This window comes from Staurois parvus, unplaced genomic scaffold (assembly GCF_062004578.1).
Source record: "Staurois parvus isolate SC_StPar_1 unplaced genomic scaffold, SC_StPar_1.0 ptg000056l, whole genome shotgun sequence".
Taxonomy (NCBI): Eukaryota; Metazoa; Chordata; class Amphibia; order Anura; family Ranidae; genus Staurois; species Staurois parvus.
The window spans coordinates 10,118,818-10,139,069 of record NW_028317852.1 but is presented as its reverse complement, the minus strand read 5'-3'; the positions used below and the strand labels follow the sequence as shown (position 1 = coordinate 10,139,069).

The window sequence follows — 20,252 nt, the reverse complement described above, 5'->3', positions numbered from 1 at the left end:
AGGCCCAGCGTTTCCAGGAGGTCTCTGCGACTTGATGTTTAGAGGCTGTCTGCCATTATGCAGTCTCGTCACAAGGAGACTTCTACCGTCACTCTCTAGATTTAAATCTGGAGTTGCTCAGGGGTCTCATGACCTTCATGTGCTCTATTTCTTCCAATCTAGAGTAGATGTTTGTTGTCACATAGATTGGTTGAGATCTTACTTGTCCTGCGAGTTTTGGATTGATCATTTACAGGTGTATTAGCCTAAGTTGTTTACATAATGTTTTTATGTCTCTTTTTGATTAATGCGGAGTTATTCCGGTGGACTAACGTGTCCCCCTCTGAGTTGGCTAGCGGTCTGGTTTTTTGGCCTGCCCGCCACCCAGCTTCTATGTGGGTGATTTACCCACAGCTGATTGTTATGCTGTTTGAATTAACCTCACTGCTTTACAAATATATTGTTTGTATATCAGATGTCAACTTGTTTTCTTCTCTCTTTCTCGTTCCCTTTTTTTTGTTTTTTGTCATGTGTGTTTCCGTAAAAAAAATTTTCAGGGCTCCCGGGGATCACAGTGGATTTGATTTGTCATATAGATCACCATGTCGTTGAACTGGTTATCACTGAATGTCCAGGGGATGAACTCTCCGCAGAAACGGGTAAAGATTTTTAAGTTTCTTCGGGCTCGTCAAGTTGATATTGCTTGTCTGCAAGAAACTCGCTTTTCTACTACTTCTGCCCCAAAATACTTTGATGCTCGTTACCCTCAGATATTTCAGGCTACGGGCCCCACTAAACAGAGAGGCGTTTTGATCGCCTTCCATAGTAAAACTCCATTTGTCTGTGTGAGGCATATTGCTGATCCTAATGGCAGATACCTAATGCTTCAGGGCACGATCCAAGGTATAGAGGTTACTATAGTATCCTATTATGCTCCCAATGTCAACCCTGGACCTTTTTTGTCTCACCTTTGTTCTCTCCTGGTTGCACATCAGTGGGGTACTCTTTTGATGGCAGGGGACTCCAATTTAGTGCTAAATCCCGCGTTAGATAAATACCCAGCAGAGCGCTCTGACCCTTCTGTATCAGCAAGATCCTTTACCCGTACGTTACGTACTCATGATCTGGTGGATTTGTGGCGGGAACTTCATCCTAGGGGGATGGATTATACCTACTATTCTCACCCTCATCATTCTCATTCCAGAATTGACCACGCGTTCGTATCTCGTAAACATCTTCCTTTGGTTCATTCTATTTCTATTCTCACGGTACCGTGGTCTGATCATGACCCAATTTTGGTGGTTTGTCAATCTCTCCTAAGTAGGCCGGCTTCTTCTTCGTGGATAATGAATGATTCCTTGCTTTCGCTGAAGGAGATTCAGGCGGAAATCCATTGCAAATCTCAGGAATATTTCCAATTAAACTCGGGTTCTGTCTCTTCTTCGGTAACGTTATGGGAAGCGTACAAGGCTGTTCTTAGGGGACATATTATTCAGATAGCTTCAAGGCGAAAGAAGGAACGAAAGCTTAAACAGTCTCAGTTGGAATCAAACTTAGCTTCCATATCGGCTTTGTTTAAGCAGTCACCTACCCCGTCGAACCATAGATCGTTGGATCAGGCCCGTTTAGAATTGGATCTTTGCTTAACAGATGAGGCTGAGCGCTCCTTACGCTGGACGTGCCAGAAGTGGTATAGTAAAGCAAACAAACCGGACTCCATGTTGGCCCGACGATTACGTTCTTTTGCACATCATCCCAAACCGATATCTTTGCGTACTCGTCACAATACCCTTACGAGTAATCCTGTGGCGGTTTTGGAGGAGTTTCGGTATCGTCTTGCCAAACTTTACACTGATCCTACACGGGCTGATTCTCAGTCAATCTCTGACTTCCTCTATCGTCTGTCCTTGCCTACTTTGACTCCGGCTCATAAGGACTTAATGGACCGTGATATTCAAATAGCTGAGGTTCTGAAATGCATAGCAGACCTGAAGACAGGCAAGCGTCCAGGTCCTGATGGATACACGGCACTATATTATAAAAAATTTGCTGATGTGTTAGCTCCTCACCTTGCCGCTATGTTTAATGCGGTGAAGAGAGGTTCGAACTTTTCCCCAGACTCTTTAACCGCTAATGTGGTTATGATCCGTAAACCAGATCGAGACCATTCTTCTTGGGCGAACTATAGACCTATTTCGCTTATTAATATTGATATGAAGATTCTCACTAAGATTTTGGCCACTCGATTGAACTCCTTCCTTTCTCGTCTGATTAAAAAGGATCAGGTGGGATTTGTTCCCCATAGACAAGCCGGGGATGCTATTAGACGTATTTTACAACTACAACATTTAGCCCATACTCGTAAACTCGATATGATGCTCCTATCCTTAGATATTAATAAGGCCTTTGACACTTTATCCTGGCCGTATCTCATATCGGTACTTCACCGCTTTGGTTTTGGTCCTTTGTTTTTAAGATGGATCTCTTCACTATACACTTCCCCTCAAGTGAAGCTCAAATATTACGGGTTTGAGTCCTCTACGTTTTCGGTTGCCAGAGGCACTAGGCAAGGTTGTCCGCTCTCCCCTATTCTTTTTATCCTAGCCTTGGAACCATTGGCGGAAGCCATTCGCATGCATCCTGATATTAAGGGGATTGATGTGGCGGGCTCCCAACATAAATTGTCTCTTTTTGCCGATGATATATTATTGTCAATTTTGAATCCGGGGGTTACTCTACCTAATTTACTCGCAGTTCTCGATTCCTTTGCAAGTTTTTCGGGTCTTCACGTCAATCCGGCCAAATCAAAAGCTATGTCGATTACCCTCCCGTCATCACTTTTGACGACTTTGAAACAAACGTTCCCTTTCCAGTGGCTTTCGGCCTTACCATATTTAGGAATTAAGCTCACGCCGACATATGCCGGACTGTACCAAGCTAATTTTCCCGCTGTCTTTCGGGAGCTGACTGAGCTATTGACCTCCTGGTCTCACTTTCCGCTCTCATGGTTCGGCAGAATAAATGCGATTCGTATGACCTATCTTCCTAAATTATTGTACTTATTTCGTGTTTTACCAATTCCAGTACCTTCGCATATACTGCGTATCCACCAGCGAAAGCTTTTGTCCTTTATCTGGAGTTCTTCTCGACCCAGAATTAGTAAACATATTTTATTTGCGCGAGCGAGGGTGGATTATCTGTCCCAAATCTCCAGTCTTACTATCTGGCAGCCAATATTGCTCCTTTGGCTCATATTCATGCTTCTCATCATTTTCCCTTGTGGGCTGTTGTAGATATGATGGATTCTCATCCGATACCGCTTTCCTCCTTGCCGTGGCTTCCTACTTCCTTACGTCCGTCTACTCTTAGTCCGACGTTGACACTATCGCTCCGTCTTTGGGATTCTATTAAGTATCCTGCTGGCCTTATTTCTGCTCACCTGCCGTTGTTACGTCTGTTGCATAACCCGCTATTCCCTCCAGGCCGGGACAATCCCAGACAGTTTATTTGGTGGCAAGCACATGGGTTCTATGATGTACATTCGCTCTTATCTCCCACTCGAATACTTACTTTTGATACTCTGTGATCTTCTTATAATATTCCCTTGCGGGAACACTTTGGATATCTTCAACTCCGTCACTTTGTCAATACACTAATACGCACGCATTCAGGACCCTATCGTTTGTCTCCCTTTGAAAGCCAGTGCAGACACAGACCCCATGCTCCGGGTTTGATTTCCCTGATTTACTCTTCCATTATTTCTTATAGAACCCCCCCGGTTTGTTCCTATCATCAGCGTTGGCAGTCTGAATTAGGGGGGTCTTTGGATCAACAGGATTGGCGGACCATGACCCAAGCATTATTTAAATGTTCTAGGAATGTCATTATTCTTGAGAATGCCTACAAAATCCTTTACCGATGGTACTACACGCCTGCTCGTTTGGCCAGTTTCATCCCTACATATTCCCCAGTTTGTTTTCGGGGATGCCAACAATCGGGTACCATGGCTCATATCTGGTGGACTTGTCCTAAAGTATGCAGATTATGGATTAGGGTGCATGCCCTCCTCCGCACTATGTTTCACACAGATATTAAACGTAACCCGTATGAAGCACTTCTATTTAAACCACTGGAGGGTCTTCTCCGCCCTGAACGGCAGTTGGCAACACACTTATTTGTGGCTACTAAATTGACAATTGCGAGGGCTTGGAAGACCCCTCTTCTTAGCTTTGAGGCGGTCAAGAATCGGATGAATTTTATAATGGTTAATGAAAAACTGACGGCCATTTTGTTGGATACCCATTCCAAATTTCTGCGGATATGGCGTCCCTGGCTGGCTATAGCCCAACCATCGAGATTCGACCAGTCCCTTCTGTCAATATGAGGATGGATCTTACTGTGATTCTTTTGGAGCCCCCCCTTTTTTTTTTTTTTTTTCTCTTTCCCTCTCCTCTTTGTTCATGTCTTTTCATTGAATGTCTCTTTCTATTTTTCTGTCTAATCTGTTCTTATCCATGTCCTAATGAATGGGCTTATTGTTTTATGTGCTACATATGTAATGCTATTTATGCAACTTGGATTTTTTTTTTTTTTTTTCTCATGAGCCCAAAGTTTGGTAATTCATGTTTCCTATATGTAGCTGTAGCAAAATTCCCTTTTAGAGTCTACAATTTCATTGACCTTCAAAGATTGTTAGTTGTCCTTTTCCTACCCCCCAATCATCTTCTCCCCCAGAGCATTTCTCTTATAAGATAAAGCCCGTGTTTCTTCCAATATATGCCTTATACTAATGCTCAACATTGTACAATTTATTATTGTTGGTCAATGCATCTGTCTGTCGAATGACTGTTTAACTTTGCTTACTCTATAATAAAACTCTTTGAAAAGAAGAATAAATCAGTGTACATAAAGTCCAAAATATGTGATACATAATAAAAATCTACTGTTACACAGAAATTTACTACTACGCAGAAATCCTCTCCACCATACATGAGCAGCAGAGTTAAATGCACTCACTGACATTAAAGCTGCCACAGGAAAGCAGCAACATGCGCATTTGTGATCCTTCACATGTGGTCAACCAGCTCTATTCTTACAATGGGGACACCATGTAGTACCGCTTCTCACCACTGGGGACAGTCAGGTGGTTTGTTTGATACTGTCTGGGAAAGAGAGCTCACCACACGGAGCGACAAGCAGGGGACCACATATAGCGTAATATGTTTATTATTAAAAAAAAAAAAAAAAAAAAAAACATACATTTCACACAAAGTAAAACACTTCATCCAAATGCTAATAAAACTATTGTCATGACAAATAAAACCATGCACTTACAAAGAAAGCCACCAGATCCAGACATGGAAGTGGCAGCAAGACGTCAAGTGTGTAGCTCCTATCCCAGCTGGTTTCATGCGAATGAACGTCTTCAGGGATACCAAAGACACTATCCAGTGCTCTACAAAACACTTTCAGAAGACCTACAGAGGCAGCCAAAGAATCCCCCGTCATGGTTTGGTAGGCTGCATTCGCTCAAAATGAATATATTGCCATGGCTCTTGTATGAGTTTCGTACACTTCCGCTGTCCCTAAACATCTTGGACCTTAAATTCCAAAGCAAAAGGATGCTTTATATTTTGGTGAGAAGAGGCCTACGGTGAACAGAAGGACATTATTTAGGCCCAGGCTAGAGGGAGGACTGGGAGGTCCTAATCTATTTAGATACTTCCAGGCCATACAAGTGGCTTCCCTGATCTTCTTTATAGTCCCCACTCAGGCAGTACATCACCTGATGTCTTCACAAGGTTGGCACACACTGTTGCTGGTATTTTGGCCCATTCCTCCATGCAGATCTCCTCTAGAGCAGTGATGTTTTGGGGCTGTCGCTGGGCAATACGGGCTTTCAACTCTCTCCAAAGGTTTTCTATGGGGTTGAGATCTGGAGACTGGCTAGGCCACTCCAGGACCTTGAAATGCCCGTTGCCCGGGCGGTATGTTTGGGATCATTGTTATGTTGGAAGACCCAGCCACGTTTCATCTTCAATGCCCTTGCTGATGGAAGGAGGTTTGCACTCAAAATCTCACGATACATGGCCCAATTCATTCTGTCCTGTACATGGATCAGTCGTCCTGGTCCCTTTGCGGAGAAACAGCCCCAAAGCATGATGTTGCCACTCCCATGCTTCACAGTAGGTATGGTGTTCTTTGGATGGAACTCAGCATTCGCTCTCCTCCAAACACGACGAGTTGTGTTTCTTCCAAACAGTTCTATTTTGGTTTCATCTGACCATATGACATTCTCCCACTCCTCTTCTGGATCATCCAAATGCACTCTAGCAAACTTCACACGGGCCCGGACATGTACTGGCTTAAGCAGGGGGACACGTCTGGCACTGCAGGATCTGAGTCCCTGGCGGCGTAGTGTGTTACTGATGGTAGCCTTTGTTACGTTGGTCCCAGCTCTCTGCAGGTCATTCACTAGGCCCCCCCGTGTGGTCCTGGGATTTTTGCTCACCGTTCTTGTGATCATTTTGACCCCACGGGGTGAGATCTTGCGTGGAGCCCCAGTTCGAGGGAGATTATCAGTGGTCTTCAGTGTCTTCCATTTTCTAATTCTTGCTCCCACAGTTGATTTGTTCACAACAAGCTGCTTGCCTATTGCAGATTCAGTCTTCCCAGCCTGGTGCAGGTCTACAATTTTGTTTCTGGTGTCCTTCGACAGCTCTTTGGTCTTCACCATAGTGGAGTTTGGAGTGTGACTGTTTGAGGTTGTGGACAAGTGTCTTTTATACTGATAACAAGTTCAAACAGGTGCCATTGATACAGGTAATGAGTGCAGGACAGAGGAGCCTCTTAAAGAAGGTACATGTCTGTGAGAGCCAGAAATCTTGCTTGTTTGTAGGTGACCAAATACATATTTTCCACCAAAATTTGCAAATAAATTGTATGTGATGTTTTAAATCTATGAACCACTGTACAATGGACATGGTATCCTGCCTTGATGCCTTCCAAAATATTGAGATGCATCTTTCTTGTATTGTCAAAACTTAACAGATTGGAAAGAAAAAAAAAAAGTGTATTTTTTCAAAAATTTGCATTTGAAAAAACGCTACACAAATATCGTGTGACATTAAAAAAAAAAAAAAATGCAACACTCAACATTTTATTCTCTAGGGCAGCGGTTCTCAACCTGGGGGTCGAACGACCATTTCCCAGGGGTCGCCTAAGACCATCGGAAAACATATTTCCGATGGTCTTAGGAACCGAGACACCGCTGCTGTCTCCGGCGATGTGTGGGCGGGATGATATGCTGCCCCTGTCACCGCCTCCTCGCCGCTGATTGGCCACCGGAACTGTAGCTCAGGAGAGGCACACAGGCGGCCAATCACCGGCGAGAAGGTGGAGCTTGGAGAGGAGGAGCCGAGCGGCAGCGCGCGGAGATCGAAGAAGATTGAGGGAGCTGCAGGAACGAGTGAAGAGAGAGGCCAGAGAAGGAAGACAGCTGACAGGTAAGTGCAAATTTTGCTGCTGCAGCCAGGTATGCAGGCTGTAGATGGGAGAGGGAGAGAGCGAGCCCAGGCTGGAGCAGGAGTCAGCAAGGTAAGTATCATTGGTGTCAGTGGAAGGGATAGTGCCCCATCATTTGTGTCACTAATACCAACGATGGGGCACTATTCCTCCCCCCACTGACACCAACGATGGGGCACTATTCCTCCCCCCACTGACACCAACGATGGTGCACTATTCCTCCCACTGACACCAACGATGGGGCACTATTCCTCCCCCCACTGACGCCAACGATGGGGCACTATTCCTCCCCCCACTGACGCCAACGATGGGTGACTATTCCTCCCCCCACTGACGCCAACGATGGGGCACTATTCCTCCCCCCACTGACGCCAACGATGGGGCACTATTCCTCCCCCCACTGACGCCAACGATGGGGCACTATTCCTCCCCCCACTGACGCCAACGATGGGGCACTATTCCTCCCCCCACTGACGCCAACGATGGGGCACTATTCCTCCCCCCACTGACGCCAACGATGGGGCACTATTCCTCCCCCCACTGACGCCAACGATGGGGCACTATTCCTCCCCCCACTGACGCCAACGATGGGGCACTATTCCTCCCCCCACTGACGCCAACGATGGGGCACTATTCATCCCACTGACATCAGTGATGGGGCGCTAGTCCTCCCACTGCAAAATTACAGTTATGAAGTAGCAACGAAAATAATTTTATGGTTGGGGGTCACCACAACATGAGGAACTGTATTAAGGGGTCGCGGCATTAGAAAGGTTGAGAACCACTGCTCTAGGGCAGTGTTTCTCAACCTTTTTTTCAGTCAAGGCACCCTTTAACATTATGGACAGTCTTGAGGCACCCTATTCTAAAATGGGGTGCCTCTAGACTGTCCATAGTTTTAAAAGGGCACCCCGTTCTAAAATGTGAAAAACTATTAATAGTTTTGTATTACGCAGCAACATCCACACATGCAGGACACCCAACATTAGAGGTGATTTATTCTTCCAAAGCAATACACTTTTGCACACTGGTACTGACTAGTATCCCAATCTTCTCCCTCAGTTTTTATCCATCAATAATGTGACCCCAGCACTGATGGAGGGGCAGAGGAGGGTCAAACTAGGATGCTGTGCAGGCAACCGACATCCTCCTTATCAACGGATGTCATTGGTTGTCAGGATGCCGGTGGCTAGAAGGTCATAAGGGTGCACAATAAAAACCTGTGGCTTTGTGTAACTAAAAGGCAGGCTTGTTCCACCTGCTGGCTTTGGGCAATTTTTAGACATTTTGCCAAGGCACCCCTAAAGAAACCTCAAGGCACCCCAGAGTGCCTGGGACCCTTGTTCAGAAAGGCTGCTCTAGGGCCCCTGAACCTCCAAACATTATATGTTTTTTAAAGCAAAGTAATTTCCTAGCACAAAATACTGATTTTTTCATGTAAACAAAGTGTCAGAAAAGGCCTTGTCTGCAAGTGGTTAGAAGAGTGGGTGATGTGTGGCAGAAGCTTCTAATGTTGGGAATAAAATGCCAGGACAGTTCAAACACCCCTCAAATGACCCCTTTTTGGAAAGTAGACACTCCGAGGTTTTTCTGAGAGGCATACGGAGTCCATCAAAGATTTCTTTTGCCACAAGTTTTTGGAAAATGAAAGCAAAAAAAAAAAAAATTTATATATATATATATATTTATTTATTTTTTGTACATAACATTGTCACTTTAATGAGATATCCCTCACAAATGCTTTATAGTATAAGACACTGGAGAGCAGCACAGAAGAATTTTTTTATACAGTATTTTTTATAAAATTTTCCTGATGTGGGACCCGGAGGTGGGTGGATATAGGTAAAAGAGTCCACTTACATCCGCCTACCTATAGGGATGCATTGTGGTCCATTTTGATCTGTGTAATCTCAGGTCATACAATGGGCAGATGGACTGCATACATGAAAGGGCCCTATGTGTACCTTTTGAAACTGGTCACAAAAAGTGTAAATAAAGTAAAGCAGCTTTGGCATGAATCAAGTCTTCCCAAAAAAACACTTTTCTTTGGAAGCATTTTTAAAGTGTTATTAATAAGACAATTTTTAGACATACCCTTCTATACATGTATAGGTCACTCTAGATCCAAATAAAAAGTCTGTAGCCTCAATGTTTCCATTTTCCACTTCGCCAGGATTTCCGCATGACTTGCCTGCCAGTAAAATATATAAAATCAAACTCTACTGTGTAAAAATAAACACACACACACACACACACACACACACACACACTCCAGCCCAGGATGATGGACTACATTCCACAGTTCTTCTCTATTTCTTGGTTTTGCCTCAGAAACTGCATTTTTGATGTCACCCCACAAGTTTTCTATTGGATTAAGATCCAGGGATTGGGCTGGCCACTCCATAACGTCAATCTTGTTGGTCTGGAAGCAAGATGTTGCACGTAACTGGTGTGTTTGGGGTCGTTGTCTTGTTGGAACACCCATTTCAAGGGCACTTCCTCTTCAGCATAAGGCAGCATGACCTCTTCAAGTATTCCGATGTATTCAAACTGATCTATGATCCCTGGTATGCGATAAATAGACCCAACACCATATTATGAGAAATATCCCCATATCATGATGCTTGCGCAACCATGCTTCACTGTCTTCAGTGTACTGTTGCTTGAATTCAGTGTTTGGGGGTCGTCTGACAAACTGTCTCCGGCCACTAGACACAAAAAGAACAATCTTACTTATATCAGTCCACAAAATGTTGCGCCATTTCTCTTTAGGCCAGTCAATGTGCTCTTTGGCAAATTGTAACCTCTTCAGCACATGTCTTTTTCTCAACAGTGGGACTTTGCGGGGGCTTTTTGCAGATAGCTTGGCTTCACATAGGCGTCTTCTAATTGTAACAGTACTCACAGGTAACTTTAGACCTTCTTTGATCTTCCTGGAGCTGATTGTTGGCTAAGTGTCAGGAACCGCCTGGCAGTGTCTCTAGCAGCCCACAGCATGGATTTCCTCAGGGCGCGGGGTCTAAGTCCCAGCCTGCTATTCACCAGGGCCCGATGGTGGGGATGGACTTGGTGCAGACTGGAACCAGGTCGCGACCCCCGAGTGCGTCCGGCTGTGGTAGAGACCACCAGCAGGGGACTGCGGGAATGGAGTCTGATGGGAAGAGGCAGGCAGGCAGACTTACTAATAGTGATCTGTGCGGGATGGATGGATCGTCTGGGTGACTGAAAGCGTAGTCAGGCGGGCCAGGTCAGCAACGTGCGGGCAGCGAGGTACCGTAGGAGCAGGCAGAGAATGGTCGAGGTCACAAGCCGGGTTCAGTAACTAGCGGACAGCGCGGTACAAAGGGTCAGGCAGAAGGATGGTCAGGCAAGCCAAGGGTTAAGCAGGATACAATCAGGGTCAGATACAATGCAGAGGTCGGCAACGGAGTAACACAGGATCAGGTAACAGGAACAGAGCACAAAGACCAAACGTCAATTTGACATACCTCTATCCCCATTTAAATAGCCCGCCCTGCGCTGTCATTGGTGCCAGGCGCGCGTCCGTGATCCCGAGTGCGCAGCCATCGTGATCGCCCGGGTCCCGCTTCCAGCTGATTGGAATGCATCGGTGTCCTGCGCATGCGCCGCCCGGCGTATCGCGGCAGGGACACCGATCCCTGACATTGCCCCCCCCCCCCCCTATGGGCGGCCGCCGGATGCCCAACTGTCTTCTCCTGTGTGGGTGATTACGAAAAAACTCCTTGATCAGTCTAGGGGCATGAACGTTCTGGGCAGGTTCCCACGAGTTTTCCTCCGGGCCGTAACCTTTCCATTTAATAAGGAATTGGGTCTGGCCTCTCCTTTTCCTGCAATCTAGAACTGTTTCCACCTCAAATTCCTCCTCCCCATCAATGTTTATGGCCTCCGGAGGTCTAGATCGCCGATTCGGGAATGGATCCGGTGCCACGAGCTTCAACAAGGATACATGAAACACTGGGTGTATTCTGAAGGATTCGGGGACTATGAGTTCATATGCCACCTCGTTGATTTTCCATCTCACCTTAAATGGACCCATGAATTTTGGTCCTAATTTTCTTGATGGGCAAGACATTTTTAAATTTGTTGTGGCCAGCCAGACCTGGTCCCCCGGGTGCAGAACAAGTTTGCCCCTCTTATCGAAGGCCCTCTTACTATCTTCCTGAGCCTTTGTGATCGCCTCCTGAAGCACCTTGTTACTTATTGAAAAGAATTGTAACAGATCTTGTGTAGCCGGTACTGGATTCTCAGGAATTGTGTCAGGTAGAAACGTAGGGTGGAATCCGTAGTTGGCGAAGAACGGGGATTGCTGAGTAGCGGAGTGACTCGCATTGTTATAAGCGAATTCGGCCTGTGGTAAGAGAGTCAGCCAATCATCCTGGAGGAATGAAGTGTAGCATCGGAGATACTGCTCCAGGGTCTGGTTGGTACGTTCCATCTGCCCGTTGATCTGCGGGTGGTATGCTGATGATAATGACAGTTTGATTCCCAGCGTTTTGCACAGTGCTCTCCAGAATTTAGAGGTAAACTGAACTCCTCTGTCTGAGATGATGTCCTTCGGGATCCCATGAAGTCTTACTACTTCCTTTATAAAGACTTGTGCTGTCTTGGTAGCCGACGGTGTACCTTTCAGGGGCAGAAAATGGGCCATCTTAGACAGGCGGTCCACCACCACAAAAATGGCGGTATGGTCTTGGGATGGTGGGAGCTCCACAAAAAAAATCAATGGAGATCATCTCCCATGGTCTCTTAGGTATCGGTAAAGGTCGCAGCAGACCCCAGGCCTTGCTTCTGGAAGGCTTGTTTCTCTGGCAAACCGCACAGGTCCTTACATACGCTTCACAATCCTTAGTCATGCTGGGCCACCAGAATGTACGTTGCAGAAATTCCAGTGTCTTCCTTACCCCAAAGTGGCCAGCCAGAGGATGATCATGACAGTGACCCAAAACTGCGGTGCGGGACTCTTCAGGTACCATGATCCGTCCCTCCTTCCACCAAAGTCCTTCCTTATTCTGTAACGATACACCTGGTGGGCTCGACATTCCGACGGATGCAGCCTGTATTTGGGACCGTAGCTCGGTCTGTAACGCGAGGAAGTTCCCAGAAGACAGGATAGTTTCTGGTTTATGGGGTTCCTCAGAGTCTTCAAACATACGCGAGAGTGCGTCTGGTTTAGTGTTCTTTGATCCAGGCCTATAGGTTATGTGGAACACAAATCTAGAGAAAAAGAGTGCCCACCTAGCCTGACGTGGTCTTAAGCGTTTCGCCGTCCTCAGGTATTCCAAATTCTTATGGTCCGCGAAGATCAGAATTGGATGCAGAGCCCCCACCAGTAGGTACCTCCATTCCTCTAACGCTGCCTTGATGGCCAGAAGTTCTCGGTCTCCGATATCATAGTTCCTCTCTGCAGGCGATAGTTTTCTGGAGAAGAATGCTACGGGGTGCATCAATTCCTTGACACCCTTCCTCTGGGATAGCACAGCTCCTACTGCGTTTTCGGATGCGTCCACCTCCAAAATGTAAGGTAGTGACGAGTCTGGATGGCCCAATATAGGAGCTTCTGTGAACAGCTTCTTCAAGGATTCGAAGGCTATCTGTGCTTCAGGGGTCCACCGAAAACGCACTCCTTGTTTGGTGAGTTGGGTGATACAAGGCCAGAGAAGCCCTTGATAAATTTTCTATAGAAATTGGCAAAGCCAATGAATCGCTGCATACCCTTCTTGTCCACCGGCAATTCCAGAATCGCAGAGATCTTTTGGGGGTCCATGGCGACTCCAGTGGTGGAAATAAGCCCCAAGAAAGAAATGCTTTGTTGCTCGAAACTACACTTTTCTGCCTTTGCGTATAGCCCATGTAGATGGAGCCGTTCTAGCACCTAACGTGGCCCCTATGCTCTTTTAGGGACGCAGAGAAAATGAATATGTCATCTAGATAGATGACCACAAAGATGTCCAGAAAGTCTCGGAACACATCATTAATGAAATGCTGAAAGGTTGCTGGGGCATTGCACAGACCAAAAGGCATTACCAGACATTCAAAATGTCCGAACCTCGTCCGGAAGGCAGTTTTCCACTCGTCTCCCTCCTGAATGCGGACCAAATTATAGGCCCCCCTTAGATCCAGCTTAGTAAAAATGGACGCTGTCCTGAGCCTCTGAAATAATTCCGGTACTAAAGGGCAATGGGTAGCGGTTCTTTACCGTGATCTTATTGAGTTCCCTGTAGTCCACACAGGGTCTCAGGGATTTGTCCTTCTCAACAAAGAAGATTCCCGCCCCGGCCGGGGACGTGGAGGGACGAATAAAACCCTTCTGCAGATTCTCCTCAATATATTCTTTGAGTACCCCCAATTATCTTTCTGATAAGGGAAAGATTCGCCCAAAGGGTACCTCAGATCCTGGGAGCAGGTCAATCGGACAGTCATAGGGCCTATGTGGAGGAAGTTTATCTGCTCCTCGTTTGCTAAACACGTCTAGAAAGCTGTGGTAGGCCGGGGTAATGAGTTGCGTCAATTCTGCGTCAGTGTCTAAGCATAACAGGGAGCATGGGGTCAAAGATGCCGGGAGAGCGCAGTGCTCCAGACAGTATGGAGAGCTGAATTGGAGCCTTCCGGTTCTCCAACTAATCTGGGGATCGTGTGCCCGTAGCCAAGGAAGCCCCAGAATAAATCGGAAACAAAGGGGATGCAATGGCATCCAACCGAAGGAACTCTTGGTGGTGCCCTACCACTGTAATACAAAGGGGTGGGGTTTCTCGGTCTACCACTCCCGATTTGATTCGAGACCCGTCAGCCAGGAAGATATTCAATCCACATTCCTTGGATTGTAGGGGAATCTGATATTGTGCCGCAAACCCTAGATCAATAAAGCAGCTACAGGCCCTGGAATCAATGATGGCTGTAGCTGATATGGTCCTTCCGGGAAGCTGGAACAAGACCGGTACTGCTAAGTAACTAGAACTACTAATGTCAGTGGAAGATGTGGCAGAAAAAACAGATGAACACTTACCCGATTTTGCTGGGCAGGAACAAACCATGTGACCCGCTTCCCCACAGTACAGGCATAGATTGTGGACCCGGCATCTCTGGCGTTCCTCGGGTGATAATGAAGGATGGGTTAACCCCACTTGCATGGGTTCGGGTGCGTCCACTGTCTCCGGGTAGCGGTTCTCAGTAGGCAAGGTGGTCTGCACTGGCACACGGGGCAATACCCATGTAGGCCTCAGATTCTGACCGGATCTTTCCATTCTGCGTTCCCGCAACTGCCGATCAATTTGGATGGCCAGAGTGATGAGGTCTACCAATGTGGCTGGTATGCCTACACCTGGCTAGTTCATCCTTCAGAGGCTCAGACAAACCAATGCAGAACTGGTGGCGCATGGCCACGTCGTTCCACTGTGTGTCTCCCATCCAGCGCCTGAACTCTGCCGCATACTCCTCAGCCGCCCTGCGACCCTGTCTGAGTGTTTGTTGGGTCGATTCGGCCGAGGATGTTCACTGTGGGTCATCGTAGAGAAGTGCCATGGATTCAAAGAAGGCTGAAACCGACTCTAGCTGTGGTTGATGGGTCTCCAGTAACCGATGAGCCCAGGCCTGGGGTTTGTCCTGTAGCAACGAGATGACAAACCCCACCTTCACAGATTCTGTGGCAAATGTCTGCGGCTGCAGTTTAAAGTAAAGTTGGCAGGCATTGCGGAAGGCCATGAACTTGGTGCGGTTCCCATTGAACCGTCCCGGTGTGGGTACCCGGGGTTCCGGTACGGGCATAGAGGCCTCGGCTCCAGCAGGAGTTTCCGAAAGACTCTCGACCGACAAGGAAGGACCCGAATCTTGGGGTGCAGAAGCGGACGCGGTCAATGTCTGGATCCGTCCCTCCAAGTGCGTATACCCCTCCTGCAGCGTCTTTACTGCCTGGGTTAGTGCTGCCAGGTGCCGGCATATGTCCTCCAACGGGGATGGTCCTCTTCCAGACTCCGACATCTGGCCGTTTGGTACTGTCAGGAACCGCCTGGCAGTCTCTAGCAGCCCACAGCACGGATTTCCTCAGGGCACGGGGTCTAACTCCCAGCCTGCTATTCACCAGGGCCCGATGGTGGGGATGGACTTGGTGCAGACTGGAACCAGGTCGCGACCCCCGAGTGCGTCCGGCTGTGGTAGAGACCACCGGTAGGGGACTGCGGGAATGGAGTCTGATGGGAAGAGGCAGGCAGACTTACTAATAGTGATCCGTGCGGGATGGATGGATCGTCTGGGTGACTGAAAGCGTAGTCAGGCGGGCCAGGTCAGCAACGTGCGGGCAGCGAGGTACCGTAGGAGCAGGCAGAGAATGGTCGAGGTCACAAGCCGGGTTCAGTAACTAGCGGACAGCGCGGTACAAAGGGTCAGGCAGAAGGATGGTCAGGCAGAAGGATGGTCAGGCAGAAGGATGGTCAGGCAGAAGGATGGTCAGGCAAGCCAAGGGTTAAGCAGGATACAATCAGGGTCAGGTACAATACAGAGGTCGGCAACGGAGTAACACAGGATCAGGTAACAGGAACAGAGCACAAAGACCAAACGTCAATTTGACATACCTCTACCCCCGTTTAAATAGCCCGCCCTGCGCTGTCATTGGTGCCAGGCGCGCGTCCGTGATCGCGAGTGCGCATGAGGGCCATCGCGATCGCCCGGGTCCCTCTGCCCGCTGATTGGAATGCATCGGTGTCCTGCGCATGCGCCGCCCAGCGTATTGCGGCAGGGACATCCGATCCCTGACACTAAGTCCTTGCCATTTTGGCTTTTCTTCTATCCATTCGAATGGTAGTTTTTTGCTTTCTTCCACGTCTTTCAGGTTTTGGTTGCCATTTTAAAGCATTTGCGATCATTTTAGCTGAGCAGCATATCATTTTCTGCACTTCTTTATATGTTTTCCCCTCTCCAGGCAACTTTTTAATCAAGGTACGCTGTTCTTCTGAACAATGTCTGGAGCGACCCATTTTCCTCAGAATTTCAGAGAGAAATGCACTGTAACCAGCATGTACAACATTTGCTGCCTTCTTTCATTCAATAAGGGCAATAATTGCCACCTGTTTTTCAAAGAATGAATGGCTTCACTAATAGAACTCCACACTGCTATTATTTTGAACATGCCCCTTTCAATTAGTGATTCAATTACACAGAATCAGCAGCATGCATGTCATGACTGTTGGGTCTGTTGGATTTCTATTACTCTACTACACCTGCTAGTAAATTATTTGCCATGTAGAAATATCATTTCTACCAAAAACAGTGATTGATAAGGTTAGTGATGTCTGACTGCTATTATTTTGAACACAACTGTACACATACACACACATATATATATATATATATATATATATATATATATATATATATACACACACACACACACACACACACACACACAAACACACATATACACAGTCAGGTCCATAAATATTGGGACATCGACACAATTCTAACATTTTTGGCTCTATACCCCATCACAATGGATTTGAAATTAAACAAACAAGATGTGCTTTAACTGCAGATTGTCAGCTTTAATTTGAGGGTATTTACATCCAAATGAATGAACGGTGTAGGAATTACAACAGTTTGCCTATGTGCTATCCACTTGTTAAGGGACCAAAAGTAATGGGACAACTGGCTTCTCAGCTGTCCCATGGCCAGGTGTGTGTTATTCCCTCATTATCCCAATTACAATGAGCAGATAAAAGGTCCAGAGTTCATTTCAAGTGTGCTATTTGCATTTCGAATCTGTTGCTGTCAACTCTCAAGATGAGATCCAAAGAGCAGTCACTATCAGTGAAGCAAGCCATCATTAGGCTGAAAAAATAAGTCAAACCCATCAGAGAGATAGCAAAAACATTAGGCGTGGCCAAAACAACTGTTTGGAACATTCTTAAAAAGAAGGAACGCACCGGTGAGCTCAGCAACACCAAAAGACCCGGAAGACCACGGAAAACAACTGTGGTGGATGTCCGAAGAATTCTTTCCCTGGTGAAGAAAACACCCTTCACAACAGTTAGCCAGATCAAGAACACTCTCCAGGAGGTAGGTGTATGTGTGTCAAAGTCAACAATCAAGAGAAGACTTCCCCAGAGTGAATACAGAGGGTTCGCCACAAGATGTAAACCATTGGTAAGCCTCAAAAAACAGGAAGGCCAGATTAAAGTTTGCCAAACGACATCTAAAAAAGCCTTCACAGTTCTGGAACAACATCCTATGGACAGATGAGACCAAGATCAACTCGTGCCAGAGTGATGGGAAGAGAAGAGTATGGAGAAGGAAAGGAACTGCTCATGATCCTAAGCATACCACCTCATCAGTGAAGCATGGTGGTGGTAGTGTCATGGCGTGGGCATGTATGGCTGCCCATGGAACTGGTTCTCTTGTATTTATTGATGATGTGACTGCTGACAAAAGCAGCAGGATGAATTCTGAAGTGTTTCGGGCAATATTATCTGCTCATATTCAGCCAAATGCTTCAAAACTCATTGGACGCCGCTTCACAGTGCAGATGGACAATGACCCAAAGCATACTGCAAAAGCAACCAAAGAGTTTAAGGGAAAGAAGTGGAATGTTATGCAATGGCCAAGTCAATCACCTGACCTGAATCAGATTGAGCATGCATTTCACTTGCTGAAGACAAAACTGAAGGGAAAATGCCCCAAGAACAAGCAGGAACTGAAGACAGTTGCAGTAGAGGCCTGGCAGAGCATCACCATGGATGAAACCCAGCATCTGATGTCTATGCATTCCAGACTTCAGGCTGTAATTGACTGCAAAGGATTTGAAACCAAGTATTAAAAAGTGAAAGTTTGATTTATGATTATTATTCTGTCCCATTACTTTTGGTCCCTTAACAAGTGGGAGGCACATATGCAAACTGTTGTAATTCCTACACCGTTCACCTGATTTGGATGTAAATACCCTCAAATTAAAGCTGACAGTCTGCAGTTAAAGCACATCTTGTTCGTTTCATTTCAAATCCATTGTGGTGGTATATAGAGCCCAAAATGTTAGAATTGTGTCGATGCCCCAATATTTATGGACCTGACTGTACATATATTATTGCCAAGCTGTTTGATCAAAATACTGCAAATCACAAGAGTATGTTAGCTTTCTATATCATTTTTATAAAGCAGCAAAGCAGATCAAAAGAAAGTGATATACTTACGATTACAGAATACATCCGGTTCAGACCACGTATAGTTCTCTGAGCAGGTTATTAAAGATCTTTTGCCAGGAACCCGTGTATAGCCTGGCCTACAAACATAGGCAACTACTGCATTAGGAAGAAAGATATTCTGATTAAGAGCCCCTGGTTTGGGCTCTGCATATGGGAGTCGATCCGGGACACCACAAGCTCCTAAATAAAAGACAGACAGATGACAGAGGATTCCCTCACCACTTGTTCAACTATTAGCCTGTATTCACATGTGAGTACACTGTAATCAGAGCAAATTCCTTTTTTTTCCCAGGCAATTTACAGGTGTTTTAGCATGTGTATCAAGCTTCAGGAGTTTCCTGGGCTGGGCAATGGGAGGAGAGCAGTTCTATAGAAGATTAGTTCTTCAGACATAAAAACATGCACAAAAAAAGTGCATAACGTGTTTACATGGGCTCCCATTGAAGTCTACGGACCAAAGAGTGTGTTGAGCATAGGGTGACTGAATGTACAAGTGTAAATTGGGACAATTAGAAAGCAAGGGATTCTGCATGTTGAGTGTAGTCAGGCATACAGAAATAAGCAAGAAAATGTGTGAATGGGGATTAACAGTCATTAATTAGCAGTTATATCCTCTTCCATCTTGCTTTTTGATTGCATTACTGCCCAATAAGCCACTATAACATTTAAAACTTGCCTTGTCTGATTCTATATTTCATTTTGGTAGGATTTTAAAATTTGCCTTCTGTCACATGGATAAAAAAAATTCAGATAAAATTCCAAGAGATCCTAGTTTTAAAACCAAATCCCATACTTGAATTGGATATGATCCGTCCAAAAAAAACAACAAATGCAGATATCCATTTTCAACTTCATAGTAATTAGGGCAACTGAAAAAAAAAAGCGTTATACTCTGTGCAAAGGTTTTGCACAAAGCAGCCCCGACCCTGTTCTTCTCAGGTCCCCCACTGACGTTCCTGGTCCCACCCTCCTGCCAAGTACACCCAGAGCAAACAGATTGCTATGGGGGCACCAAGGCAGGCTCGCTCTTGAGCCACTGCTCTTCGTGTCTATTCACAGAGACATGGCTCAGCCCCACCCCCCCTTTCATCATTGGCTCACTGGCTGTGATTTACAGCCAATGAGAAAGCAGAGTCCCCAGAGAGCCAAGGCTCTTGTGCACATCGCTGGATCATGATGGGGCTCAGGTAAGTATTGGGGGGACTATTGCACACAGAAGGTTTTTTTTTTTTTTTTATGTATAGAATGCATGAAGGTAAAAAGCCTTGAGCCTTTACAACAACTTTAACTCCTTCCTGCTGGTCATATGTATATATACGGGCTCTCAGTAGGTGGGCCTGAGGCCACATATGTGTACCTACAGATAAACAGAACTGTGCTGAGAGCGCACATTATGTGAACTCCCAGCACAGTTACCATCTAAAGTTGGTAGTGCCACTGTTTTGCTCACATGTTGGGGCTGATTTACTAAGGGCTCAATCATACCAGGTGTGTCAAGCTTTGTTGATCAGTGAATAATGAGGCATGTCTGCATTTTTATGCAAT

General features: G+C 46.2%; 1 protein-coding gene across 3 annotated transcripts in view; it reads right to left on the bottom strand.

Annotated features, from left to right (window-relative positions):
* The window catches only part of LOC149469994 (C4b-binding protein alpha chain-like), a 230,459-nt gene that overhangs the window by 178,861 nt on the left and 31,346 nt on the right, over positions 1–20,252 (bottom strand). For all 3 annotated transcript variants that reach the window (XR_016311453.1, XM_089668329.1, XM_089668330.1), the window contains exons 4-5: positions 18,696–18,887; positions 9,598–9,694 (exon numbers count right to left, since the gene is read on the bottom strand). Coding sequence is in view for 2 of the 3 variants with exons in the window: in XM_089668329.1 (XP_089524455.1) it covers positions 9,598–9,694; positions 18,696–18,887 (289 nt within the window). In the remaining variant the exon portion in view is untranslated. The remainder of the gene's footprint in view (positions 1–9,597; positions 9,695–18,695; positions 18,888–20,252) is intronic.